Source organism: Varanus komodoensis, unplaced genomic scaffold, assembly GCF_004798865.1.
Source record: "Varanus komodoensis strain SLA01 unplaced genomic scaffold, ASM479886v1 scaffold74, whole genome shotgun sequence".
NCBI lineage: Eukaryota > Metazoa > Chordata > Lepidosauria > Squamata > Varanidae > Varanus > Varanus komodoensis.
The window spans coordinates 2,760,247-2,773,868 of record NW_025336401.1 but is presented as its reverse complement, the minus strand read 5'-3'; the positions used below and the strand labels follow the sequence as shown (position 1 = coordinate 2,773,868).

Genomic DNA, 13,622 nt, shown 5'->3' with positions numbered 1-13,622 from the left:
TAAAAGAAGTTGCCCTGGCCAGATAAATAAGCAAATATTGTTAACAATTAAAATGACGCTTAAATAAAAGTCTTCGCCTGGCGCCGAAAAACAAATAATGACGGTGCCAGGCAGACCTCTCTGGGGAGCGCATTCCATAGATTGGGCGCCACCACAGAGAAAGCCCTCCTCTGAGTACCTACCCTCCTAATTTCTTTCACGGAGGGTTCCCGGAGAAGGGCCTCTCCCGCAGATCTCAAGGGGCGGCCGGGCATATATGGATGTAAGCGCTAACTGTGGTTAGCAAACCAGGGTGGGGAGTAAAATCGAAGGAAAGAATCCATGCTCTTGAAAGCGGTTGCGACAGTCCCTGGCATAAATGGGCGATTCCTTCCGTTACTTGAGCAAAGCTTTGAGACAGGCAATGGCTTTGAAACACCCGTCTCAAACCTTCTCTCTCCTGCCCTAAGAATCGAATGGAGCGTAAAGCGATCTTCAGGGTAAGGACCATTAAGCAAACGCAATCTCTCAGCTGCCAGTGGTCATCCCTGGAGATCTCTCCCAGTACCTGAAATGCTCCCAAAGACGTGCACATGTCTTTAGGTGGATTCCCTGCTGCGCAGGGCCCTTCCTCTTTCTACCTGAGACCAGCCATCTGCAGCTGGCTGGTGGAGCCAGGTTCCCATCAGCCCCAGCTCCTCCTAATGCTGACCAGAAATGTCTGATTGTCTCCCTGCTTGACCAGGAAGGTTTTTTAAATTTCCACAATAACCTTTGGATCATCTGGTCTCCAGGGAAAGGCTGTAACCTGGAGCAGAAGCAGGACTGGGATGGAATTCCCTGATACCTATGGAATGCGCTCCCCAGAGAGGTCCTCCTGGCGCTGTCATTATTTGTTTTTCGGCGCCAGGCTAAGACCTTTTTATTTAAAACTTATTTTAATTGCTAAATTATTGTATTTATTAGGATTTTAAATTAGCCGAGAATGCACTGGGGGTTTTAAATGTTTTTTTTCTTTTAAATTGTTATATTGTTATTGTTTATGTATGTTTTTTTGTATTTTTTGTGAGGATGCGGCAGCTGAATGATGGAGGGGCTGGGAGGGCGGGGGGCAGGCAGGTGCCGAAGCAGGCAGATCTGGGGTGGACAGCGTGTGGCGATTCAGGTGTGTTTGCCTGCGCCTCCCATCAGCGATAGCTAGCCTTGTCCATCGAGGGGGGTTGTAGGAATGGCAGGCCAAAACTTCTGGGGGACCGCCGCTTCTCTACTCCTGCTTTAAGAGGAGGCCAGCAGAAATCCATGCGGGCTGAGGGAGATCCGTGCCGGCGGATGCAGCACAAGTGTTGGATCCAGCCCTCGGCAGCTCCTGTGCGCTCCCGTTTGGCAGGCATCGCTTCCCACTCGTATTGGTCCCAGCAGTCGGCCTCACCCCGAATCTGCCGGCCACAGTGCAGCACGTACGGCCACATGAGTGGCTTGTGCTTCTTGCAAGGGGCCGCGTGGGAAGGATCCGTGCCATTTCCCTGGGCTAAAGGAGCATTGCTCCTCTGCGCTTCCCCGTCTCCCTCCCTCTTGCTCTGAAGCTTCGTCTCCTGACGCAGCAGCTGTTCTGGCTGGCTTCCCCGGCATTTCAGTTCCTTGTAACAATGGCTCGCCATCCAGTGGACGTTGGAAGCCCTGCGATGGTGAGGGAGTTGTCTCGTCCAGCGTCTAGTGGCTGGCCAAATGCTTCCAGGGTATTTACAAGCAGGGCATGTGGTCACCAAGCATCCCTTGCTCTCGAAATCAAATCTTCCATGTTTGAGGGTGCATTGCTGCAGACCGCCCCCCCACCCCGAGGCTAAGAAGTCTGTCGGCCCCTGGCTGAATGTATCAGGTCCCCCTTAGAGACTTCTGAATCATTAGCTCCTTCTCCATCTTGCTCAGGGCTGACACAGGGTAGATCTGGTCAGGCAGCTGCTAAGGGTCCACCTGCCAGCCGGGGCCACTGATGAGAACGCCCTGGCGTTGCTCCGCCTCTCCCCATTGCACCTGCCCCCCACCTGCCCCTCGCTGGGCCCTGGACAGTAGTGGTGCCGAGAAAGGGGAACGGGAGATGCCGGTGTCTACCTGTTCCCCAGTTCTCCGCTGGTCCAGCGAGCAAGCAGGCGTCAGTGGTGATGGGAGGGCGTAGCTCTGCAGACGCAGGCGCTTGGCAGTGAGCAGCTCACCCTAAACAGAGCACTGGAAGGACGGATTTCCTTCGTGTTTATCCTCAGTCTCCACAGCTGGGGGTTGGAGGAGAGGAAGCAGCCCCCCAGCCGCACCCCTCGCAATGTATGAAATGGATCTTCCCACCCTGCTTTCTGTCTTGCGTCCACTCGGAGGACTCCGGTGTGTTGAGCTTGGCTGCGTTCCCGTCTGCAGTGGTGTCTTCCACGGCCACTTCCATTTCTGCAAAGCCATTCTTGAATGGGTGACCAGACCTATACATGTGATGCAAAATATGACCACAGCATTTTACTTTCAGTGTAAAAGCTATTCAGGCCTGCAGGAAGCTGCCATATTCTGAGTTAGGCCCTTAGTCCATCCAACCCAATATTGTTTAGGACCTGAATATCTGGAGGAATGTCTCCATCCGTTTGAGCCTAGCTGGACTCTCAGATTGTCATCAGAGCTCTGGGAGCTGTTTCTAAAGGAAACTAGGAGGTTGGCTACCCGAGGCAGGGCCTTCTCAGTCATGGCCCCCGTTTATGGAGCTGGCTTTCCAGATGTCCACCAAGCACCTGCTTTATATACATTCTGGCATCAGGTCAAGACATTTTTATTTAAAGAGCATTTTAATTGCTGATTGTTTTAGGTTGAACGTTTTTAATTCTATTGCTATTTTAAGTAGTAAATTTGGTACTTTTAATTGTGATTTTTAAGATGTTTTTGCATCAGTTATGTTAATTATTACTTGGTGTCTCTGCTGTGATGGGGCAGTTACATTGTTTTATTATTTGATTGTTCTGATGTTGCAACTGTTTTATTTTTGTAGTTTCATGTTTGTTATGGTTTTATCGTGTAAATCATTGTGGGAGTAGAGAAGTGTTTTCTCCGCTCTGTGGAGCAACTTCTGCCGGCTTGTTTGTTCCTGTGCAGTGAGGAGATCATTTCCCACTTGGCATTCATATTCTGCTTGTTCTCTGTAATGTGCTTTTTATGGAGTGAAGGACTGAGCGGTGGCACATCTGACATTTTCCTGCGATGCCAAGAGGTGAAATACACCTACAGAAGTGATAAAACTGGGGCAGGCAATTTCATACCCAAGTCATGTGCCAACAACCTGGAAGAGCAGTTCCTGCCACGTTCAGGGTTTGCCCGTGGTTTGTCTGCCACGGGATGGGCAGCTTGGCTTCCTCCAGTGTCTGTCCACTTCCGCCGTGTATCCCAAAGGGCTTCGTGGTGCCATGAAGCTTGGCCACTGGCTGCAGATGGTTTTCTGTCTTGCACTTGCTCGCCCTCTCCTCAGTAGCCTGGTAAGGGCCCGTCATTCTGGGTTTTCATGTCATGGCAGTCCAGAGTTCAAGCAACCCAGAGTTCCCATCCCAACAGCAAACTGTGGCTTCTCTCTTCCTGGGTTATGGTTGAAAACCCGCCATTAGCCTGTAGTTCTGACTTGGCCTGTAAAGGCAACATTGAAGGCAGAGGAAGGTGCTCAATGAGCTGGACGGATTCAAGCAAGGCAGCCGCAGCTTTGTGCTCACAAGAGCAGAGTGGGACTGCCGGGCGTCTTTTGGAGGGCTCTCGTTCCAAGGGCTGCCTTAAGTCGGAGGTGCCTTTGCCACCCTGACGGCATGCAGAGAAAATCAGCTGCCTGCTCCTTATCACGATGCGTGACCTGGCCCTCTGCTTCCCCATTTGCGTGGGGTCTGTGAATGGGGCCAGGGACTGCCCGTTCCGCAGATGCGCCACTTTGGTGGACCACCATGGCCTCCTGTTGGGGACACTTCAACCTCCAACCTCCGTGACGCTTGTTCACGGGAGCCAAGTAGGTGCCAAACGCTGCGTGGGAAGAGCTTGGTGATGAGCTGGGCAGAGGGAAGACACGATTCCTTGCGCTGCACTTCCCCTAACCTGCAGGATGTTGCTCAGAAGGTGCAAATCCTGCCCTGGCCCCTTTCCTCTCTTTGGGAAGCACGAGTGCAGGATCCTGCCCTTTCTCCCTCCATCCGCAGTGGCTTTCCAGGCCTGTTTCCTGTCCCGTCAGTAGGGATTGCACCCGGAGCCTTCCAGATCCCAAGGAGGTGCCTGCCACTGAACAAGCAGGCAGCTCCTGTTTGTGGGAGCAGAAATGGCCTGAGTTTGCAGCCACAGAGTAGAGGCCGCACTCGTACTTCTGAAAAGTCCCCCATGAGGCAAGGACAGCGGCTTCAGTCGTGGGACCAAGTGCAGAGCTTCCAGGACGTGGTGCAGGAGTGAACGTCTCTGCTCATATTCAGGGCTAGTTTTAGACGCACGCCTGCTCCGTTGTGCCGCATTTCACCTGGAGGGCCGTGCTAATGAATTGTTTTCGCTCACGCAGGGTCGGATTTGCAGGTGTGCATCCCCAAAGGCCCGACTTGCTGCTCCAGGAAGATGGAGGAGAAGTACCACGCCATGGCCAGGTCCGACATGGAGCGGCTGCTGCAGTCCGCCAGCGCGGAGCTGAAGTTCCTCATCATGCAGAATGCGGCTATCTTCCAAGGTAGGTGGCTGAGTGGAAAACCCGGGTTCCAGTTCCTGCTTTACTGTTGGAATCGCGCCTGAATACCTGGGCCGGTATTGCCTGCAGTAGGGTACCCTAGTGCCCCTCTGATGTTTTGGACCGCAGTTCCCATCAGCCCCTGGCCAGCATAGTCAATAGTAATGGATTATGGGCACAGAGGTGCAAAACATCTTAGGTTTACAGTTGCTCTTAAGCCGGTCCCCGAGGCTTTGGCAACGTGGCTTTTCTGCTGGATGACTTTGACTTCCTACTTCTCGGCCTAATGTGACCTCGCAGGGGTGTTGTGAAAATAGGTGGGGTGACATATACGACTCGTTTAGATCGGCATTGCCTTGCCGCCTCTGGTGCTTCCTGCCCTCATACCTCCCCCAAATAGTTCCCGCACTGGTCGGCTGCCTCTTTTGGGGCATCCTTCCATCGGAGCGGCAGCATTCCTCACTTTGGCCATAATCCCGTATGTAAAGCACCCCCAGCCCCTTCAGAACTCGTTTCAGTATTTTCCGTCTGACATCTGAAGGGGCTGCTTGAGTGACAGATCGACTCTCGTCCAATGTTGTTCTGCACTAAATTTAATTTTCTTTCTGCTGAAATTGCATCAGCCTCTTTGCTGATAAAGATCAGGGGGAATCGCCTGGCATTTACCAAGATCTCATCCAGGCGTGCTTGTTACTGTGCTCACTTAGCAAAGTTTATTAGCTTATTAGAGTTGTAGGCCCTTGGGCTCTTCCATTATTGCAGGGGAAAAATACCATGGAAATAAGGACGGGGGGAAAGTTGCAGTAGAATATTTCATTCTCTGCCCGCCATAGAGGATTTCTAGGAGTGCGCGTTCGCCTCGTCAAGGCGGCAAGGTCTTCGCTGCCTCATCTGGGACCACCATGCCTGCCTCCTCCTGAGCATGCTAAGTGCATGGTCATGCTCACACAGGAAGGGTCCTTCCCCAGTCCCTTCAGCCCAGAATTGTCAGCACAGGCCGGCAGGAGTGTCTTTCTAGGCACAAACCTGCCCAGGCTTTTCTGGAGATGATGCTGGGGAGTGAGCCTGGGGCCTTCGGGATGTGAACTGCAGCCCTTCTCTTGGTTTGGCCAGACAGAAAACCAAGCGTCTGGCGCTTGCGAAGAAACGCGTTTCTCAGAATTTCATCAGCATCTTCACGCACGCAAGGCAACTGTTAGAAAAGGCAGGAGTGAAGTTCTCATGGACCATGAATGGTGCTAAGATGCTTTAAGTGTTATTCTCCAGAGAGGTAGCGTGTTAATCGGTTAGCGCAAAAACAACACAGAACCTCATGGCACCTTAAAGACTGGCGGGTTTATTATGCGCTGTTGCTCACACAATTGTCAGCATTAGCCTCCTGTGTGTCGCCTCCTGCCTGCTGCCCTTGCTGCTTCGAGCCCCCTCTGCCACCCCGGGCTCCGAGCGGGCGCTGTTTTGCTTTTTAAACTCAGACGACAGGAAACTGCTCTGAGATGAAACACATTTACTTGGAAATAAGCACCATTTTGTTGCAGGAAAAGGATGATTGAACTTTCAAGTAAAAATGATAAATTGAGCAGCTGTAATTCTGCGTCTGCTGGACCAGCTGCCCTCAGGCACTACATAAATACATAACTTTATGCCAGACCATGAACTGATGCTGATTATTTTTGGCAATGCCCTGATCGTGTGTCACTTTCTGGGTGGGCCTGTGGATGAGGGACTCTGGACCCTGAGCTCCCGGCCTGGCTGCACCACAGGCCGATCGCATCAGAACAGACTGGCTTGGTGCCTTTTTCCCCTGCTGTTGCAGCCAGACACCTGCGAGTGGTCATTCCGGGTTCGTTCATCCACTCTCCAGTCCCAGTGACTTCTCAGACAGGGCGAGAGGTGGCCTTCATCTTTGCTTTTTGACACTTATGTGGCCTGCTCTCTCTCCTCCGCTGGGGAAGAAGTGCCAGCCTCGAGATGGCAAGCTTCAGTCCGCTTCCCTTTAATCGATTTAGAGACACCTCAGCCACAAATATGAGCTGGCCAGTTCCAGTCTCAGAGTCAGCTAAAAGTGGGGTTGAATTATTTATTTTGTTGTGATGAAAATGCTGCATTTTATTGGGTTTCCTTAGAAGAACTTGATTGTGTTGGAAGTCTGCAAGATAAAAGATCCATGTTCTGTCTCCCAAAATATTTCCTTCTTTAAGAAAGAGAGACAACCTTATCGCTCCTTCTTTTCTTCCTAAGAGCAGCAGCTAATGGGGCCATGAAGGGGAAAACAACTGACCTGATGAAACAACCCACAGTTCAGGAGCTAAATCACCAGTATCCCTGGGTTGTTCTCTGGAACTCTGGGCTCCTTCATATAACCCAGGTTAGACCCAAAGGACACACTCTGGCTTATAACACTGTGTTGTTCCTCTCCCAGCATCCTAGATTTCTGGGTTTGGAAACCATGGAGAACAACCTGGGCTTATCCAGTGCTCGAGGAGAAGTGGGCGAGCGGCAGGCAACCTGCATGCTGGCTGGCTGGCTCTCAAACAACCCATGGTTAACCAATTGTTTCCTTGTCCAAGCTGGGCCACTGAGTTGCTGGTGCTTGTTCTTGGTCCCTGGGCTTGAGGCGTGGGCATGTCATGGCCTCCTCCAAAACACTGATCAGCACCAGTGGCACCAGTCTCTTCCCGCTGCCCAGTGATTTTTCTTACGCCTTTTTGGTTTCTAGAAGCTCTCTGGGGTGTTTAACTCTTGGTTTACGTTAGATTTTTATTTTCTGATAGGCTTGACATTTCTACTGCCAGTGAACTTCTCTGGTACCTCTCCAGGCTTAACTAGCATCCCTTGCCTTGAAACTCTTTTTCCTTGCAAGGGTGAGGATGGAGGAAGGGTTGGCTGTGTCCCGCTAGGAGCCGAGCAGGACTTTCTGGCTGCAATTCCAAAGGTCTGGAGAAGTGGTCGTGGTAAGAGAGCAGTCTTCAGAATGCAGGTCGGTAGCTGAACTCCTGCGCTCGATCTCTCCCCGCTTGGGATTGGAAGCGCTTCCTCAGCAATTTGCCAGATCCATCAAGGAGAAAGCAAGGCTGTGAGGCAGGCGCCCTCCCACTCCAAATGCAGCCCATCTGGTGCACGATGGCAAAAATAAGAGCATGTGTCCGTGCCTTTGCCTGGACTCTCTTTCAAGCAGAGGTTTTGCCAGGGGTGCGCCTGTTTTGCCTTCCGATCGCATATGTCAATCTGACACGTGCTCTTGCGCATTCCTTCATTTTAGCACAGCCGTGATTTCTCAGGGAGAAATGCCAAGATCTTCATTTAGGAAAACAAAATCAAATGCACAGGAGTAAGACGTGGGTGGAGATTCCTGACTGGGCATAATACGTGGGAAAAGGTTCATGCTGTTGTCACAAGCTGAACGAGTCAGGAAGGTGACGTGGTTCCAAAAAGCAGGAAATGCAACTTTGGGTTGCCGCAACAGAGAAACCGTTTCCCCGTCATGGGGGAGCCATTCTACTCTTCCCAGTGATCCTGTGTCCAGGTCTGGGCACCAAGCTTTAAGCAGCATTCGGATAACTTGGAATAAGTGTGGAGAAGAGCAGCAGAGGTGACCAGAGGAGGAGAAACGGAGTCCGCGAGGAAAGCACTGGGTTTGTTTATCCGTAGGAAGAGAAGACTGACGGTGGGGCGGAGCAGCATGCGAGCTTTTTCCAAGGACCTTCAGAAGAGAGTTGTCACCTCTTCGCTGTCTGTCAAGGCTCTGTTGACACCAAATAATGGGCTTCATTTACAGGCAGGCAGCTTGGGAACACCAGGACAAACTTCTTAGCCATCTGAGCAGTCAGAGTTGGGAAGCATCTTCCAGGGAGGAGGCAGTCTCTTGGTTGCAGAGGCATCCACACGATGGCTGGGCAGCCTTCTGTCGGATGTTTCAGTTGCAACAAGCAGCGTGGTGGACTTAGGACTTTTGCTGCAAGCTTTACTGGGCTCCTCTGAGCAGGGCGCAGAGCCAAACGGTCGATCTGGATGTTGTAAAGTTGGGGCGAAGGGTGCATCTGCAAGGCAGGAGCAGAGCCGGAAGCCCGGCCAAGAGGAATCCTGAAGGAGCTTCGCCCAGCGTCAGGCTCCTGCTTCGCATGCAGACACTTCCTGCTTGATTCCTGTCATCTCCCAGCTGGAGTGAGAAAGGGGCCCTGCCCGAACCCTGCAGGGCTCCTGGGCACTGGCCATGCTGGGTGGAGGGCACAATGGGAGAGCCTGCGCACCTTGTTCGTGCAGGAGTGGGCTGGGCTGTGTGACTCTTCCGTGTGCCACCAGGAGGCCCCCTGGTTGGTCTCCCCAAAGCTGCTCCTTTCCTTTCCTTAGCCTGTGATGCACAGGCTCTGTTACTGCCTGGCGCTCCCCAGCTCTCCAGTCCAAGACACTCCAGCTTGGAGGTTTGCCATGGCAGGGCATTGAGGTGTCCCACGATTTTCCTGGGGCCATGGAGGTGTCCCATGCCCTCAATTTTCAGGGGGCATTAGGCACCCTCCCACTAGAAGACAACCCCCACCTTACCCCAAGAAACAGGCGTTTGGAATTGGATGCATGCTGGTCCTGGGGACGGGCATTTGCCCTTTGCCAGCCATGGGGAGGCGCACGGAGAGTGCTTGGGAAGGCTGGTGCTGAAGGACCGGAAGGTCTGGAATGTGGCTTGGGGGGCAGGGTGGGTCAGACCCTCTGCAGCTGTGTGGCTTGTAGGGCCCCAGGCATCTGCCCACTTTCCCCACTGTGCCACTGATCAGCCCTCAGCTGGGGCAGGGACCAGGCCGCTGTTTCCTAGCTGCTAAGAACCGCCTTCTGGCTTGGTGCAGTCCGATGGGAAACTGCACACCAGGAGAACCGTGCCTGGTTCTGTCTATATTGCATTGCACAATTGTTCTTAGATTAGGAATAACATTTGTGTAGCATGCTGGTTTCCACAACTCTGTTCCGTATACGGGGGCATGCGGTGAATTTTGCACACAGCTGAGGGTTGAACGTCAAGCCCAAGCCCTTCTCCCTGAGCTGTTAGCTCTTGTCTTCTGTAATTACTTACTGAGACAAGAGTTATCTTTGATAGTTCAAGCCTTATCACGTTTCAACTGCCCTCCTAATGCTATAAAATAGCCAAATTATGTTTTGGGGGATTTCACTAGGTAGCCATAAACGTCAGGTAACCTTCTGAAGCGGAATTTATGCTCCTCAGCACCACCGATGCAGCTTCTCTTCATGCCCCGTCCCCCCCTCCAGCCCTCAGCATCCCAGTGCAAGCTCGGGGCTTTCCAGATGTATGTGGTCTCCAGGCTGGGAGGGATTATGCAAGGAGATAAATTCTTTCTGACTGCGCTGGAGTGTTTAAAATGCAGAGAAGATGCAGCCTGTAAACACTGCGAAGGGGAAGGCGTGCTGGGACTCGGAGAGGCAGCCACGAAGTCAAGGACAGGCGCCTGGTTTATGTAAAAGAAACATTTCACTCGAGTATCATCTGCTGCGCTTCCAGAGGTGGATAAGATGGAATGATAAAAAGGCCAATGATGCTTTTCAGACCGGAGATATGAACTCTTTCTGAGCCAATTAAGCTGTCAGGATGCTTGGTCTTCATGTCCTCTCTGACAAACTGAGTCGCCCCAGAAACATTACTCACTGCCGTGGCACTTGCCAGGTAATGCAAGATCAATCCAGCAATTTACAATCTTACGGTACATTATGAAGGTATATTATTCTGTGCGTAAAGTGAAGAGAGAGGGAGCAGCCGGCGCTTCCCATTAACCCATGGAAACTGCAGTGCTTGTTCAGGAATGTTTGCTTAGTGCAGTCGCAATGTTTTGGTTTGGTTTGTTTAGTCGCAAAGTTGTGCCCGACCCACCACAACCCACGGACAACCTTCCTCCAGGCTCTCTTGGCCTCCACCATCCCTCGCGGTCCACCCAAGCCCACGCCCACCTCCCCAGGGACTCCATCCAGCCACCTCATCCTCTGCCGTCCCCTCCTTCTTTTGCCATCAGTTGGGCCCTGCATCAGGGTCTTCTCCAGGGAGTCCTTCCTTCTCATTAGGTGGCCAAAGTATTTGAGTTTCATCTTCAGCATCTGGCCTTCTAAAGAGCAGTCAGGGTCGATCTCCTCTAGGACTGACTGGTTTGATCGCCTTGCGGTCCAAGGGACTCGCAGGAGTCTCCTCCAGCACCACAGTTCAAGGGCCTCAATTCTTCGGCGCTCAGCCTTCCTTATGGTCCAGCTTTCACAGCCACGTCGTAATGTTTAGCCATGGTTAAGTATCACATTGCTTTGGGACAGGGGTCCTCAAACTTTTTGAATGGGGGCCAGTTGAAAGGCTGCAGTGACCATCGTGGGCCGGCGAGGTGGCATGTAGCTGGAATACTCAATATACTAGCATTTATTATTAGTACTGCATTGTATTTGTATCCTACCTTTTTTTCCTTCAGGGAGCTGAAGGCAGCTCACAAACTCCTCCTCTTCCTCTCAGTTTTATCCTCACAACAACCCTGTGAGGTAGGTTAGGCTGAGAGTCAGCTTTGTGGCCCAATGGGGACTGGAACCCAATCTCCCAAGTCCCAGCCTCGCACTCCGAAGTCTGCGCCACATTGGCACTTCAAAGCTGTCGCTGCTTGTAACAAAGCTTGATTAAGAGAAAACAGGGGCAGAAGGTGTGAAGTTGGGAATCCTCCCAAAACCCAGAGAATTAGGGCTGGCCATCTTGGGGGGAGTTTTGCCCATGGAGCTGTTTTCCACCCTGGCAAGGTCGACTCTGTTCTGAAAAGCATGGGATGGCCTCTTTCTCGGAGAGACTGGTTTATAGCATTTTGATCATGTAAGCAGAGAGGGCACGTGGCTGAGCACGCACAGGCCTTCCTCCCTTCCGGGGCCTCTGACCTCCCTGCATCTTGCCAGCCACTTTGGGCCAAGGGAGAGTGGAAGCACCAGGCCCTGGGGCGCCTGGCGCCTGCCTGTTTATCTTGCAGCATCTCCCAGAGAGGCGAGGGCTGGGCTTTCCTGGCCTCGTCTGGGAACACAGGCGAGCGCTCTGTCTAGTCCTCTCTAATCAGAAGTCTGCAGGGGATTCCTGAAATACCGGAAGGATTGTGAGCTGTCCAGAAATGCCTGAGCGGTTACCGTCAGCATCACGAGACTGGCCTGGCTCGAGACGGGGGCGGTGGAGCCAGGCAAGCTTTCTCGCGGGGATCCTGCTCTGGGGGAGCGGGACGCAGCACCTGTGACCAAGAGGCGGTGTCTTTAGAGAGGAGTCGCCTCCCAGGGCTGGGGCACCAAGGCGGAGGGTTGGAAGAGCCCCCGCACGTGCGCCTTTGCCCAGTGGCACGGTCTGCACATAAGGGCTACCCTTGGGTTGCTGAACCCATGGTGGCTTGGACCATGTGTGGGCCGGGCCGAGTGAAGGAGCTACAAGATGGATGGAGTAAAGGAGGCCATGGCAAGAACAGAGTGTTTCGGCTGCAGATGGAAAGCTGAGGAACAGGATTGGGCCTGATAGACACTGTTCATTAAAATCATAAGGATAATTACTGGATCAGGCCAGGGGTCTGTCTAGTCTAGCATGCTGCTCCTACAGTGGCTGGTGTTCCCTCATGCCCATGCTCCCCAGCAGTGACTGTAAATAGATAGCTCTCCTCAAGGGATTTGCCTAGCCCCCTTTTGAAACCTGCAAATTGGTGTTTCCTCGCTCCGTCCTGTGGAAGTGAATGTCAGCGTTTAGCTATGCACGGTGTGGAGCCCTTCCTTTTCTCGGTCCCGACGAGGGACAGCCCTTTTGGGCTGAGACGTTCTGAAAGATGGAGAAGGACTTTGTGGGTGTCAGCTCTGCCGTAGCTCTGCTGCTGCTCAGTTATTGGCTCTACCCGAAACGGCAGACCAGTTCTGGAGCGCTGATTCGTGCCGGAATCTCCTTTTGCAGAAGGTCCATGGGCCAGTTCCTCATATTTCCACCCAGAAGGATATTGAAGAGCAAGGCTAGAAAGCTGGAAGACTCCTGGGGCATCCCAGGCAACCCCGGCAGGAACACTAGGTGCAATTGTGCGTTTGGCCCCTTGTGCCTCCTCCCAGAAGATGAAGTACATCAGCAGAAAGGAGGATGCTGATTTGCATCACATTTCTGTATATAATTTTTCTGTATAGATGTAAATTTAGAAACAGTTGTAATTTATACACAGCTCTTTGCACGCCTGTAGGTGCCAACCACTGAGGATGGACACCTGCAAGATCATCAAGGACTGTCCCAGGTAAAGCTGGGCTTGCAGCCATGCTGGATGGTCAGAGTGCAGTGTCTCGAGTGGCCAGGTGCCCAACTTTACCAACAGCCTTCCATTTGAAGAGAAATTCTTGATTTGAAGATATTCCTGTTTGACTGTCCCAGCTCAGTTTAAAGATAAAGACCCATTAGAAGGGCGAACATAGTCAAACCATCTTGCCTGGTTCACACATAACAATAACCCATGAGTCACGGAGAACAACAGCCTGTGATTCAGCAACAGCCTACACTTCAGTGACCTCCCCTACCAAACCCACATTCTGGGCTCTTGTGAACCAGTATGTTGAGTGCTGAGGCGTGCATGTGTGAATATCCTGTCCCCCTGCAGTGGGGCATCCGGCCCCAAACCTGCTGGGTTTGTGGCAATTGTAGTGGGGCACGCGATCCCCTGCATACTTTTCCAGCAGTCTGTCTGGTGTCGATGCCATTTCAGCCTAGCCTGGCTCTCAGCCGTGTGCAGTCCCTTGGAAATGCAGCACTGATTGCATGTCTAATCCCTTTAAATTTATTTTCACAAGGAACAGTGCAAAAGGAAACGGGGATAGGAAAGGGTGCCCAGGGTCAATCCCCAAGTTTAGCATATGACATCAACATTTAAACGCAATTCATAAAAAAAGCTAAAATCTCATCGGCTCTAATCCCATCAAAGCAGTC

The 13,622-nt window shown here is 52.2% G+C and overlaps 1 protein-coding gene across 1 annotated transcript in view; it reads left to right on the top strand.

Annotated features, from left to right (window-relative positions):
* Positions 1-13,622, top strand: part of GPC3 (glypican 3) — a 148,299-nt gene that overhangs the window by 13,421 nt on the left and 121,256 nt on the right. Inside the window, exon 3 of the mRNA XM_044452720.1 lies at positions 4,526-4,687. Coding sequence (XP_044308655.1) covers positions 4,526-4,687 — 162 coding nt within the window. The remainder of the gene's footprint in view (positions 1-4,525; positions 4,688-13,622) is intronic.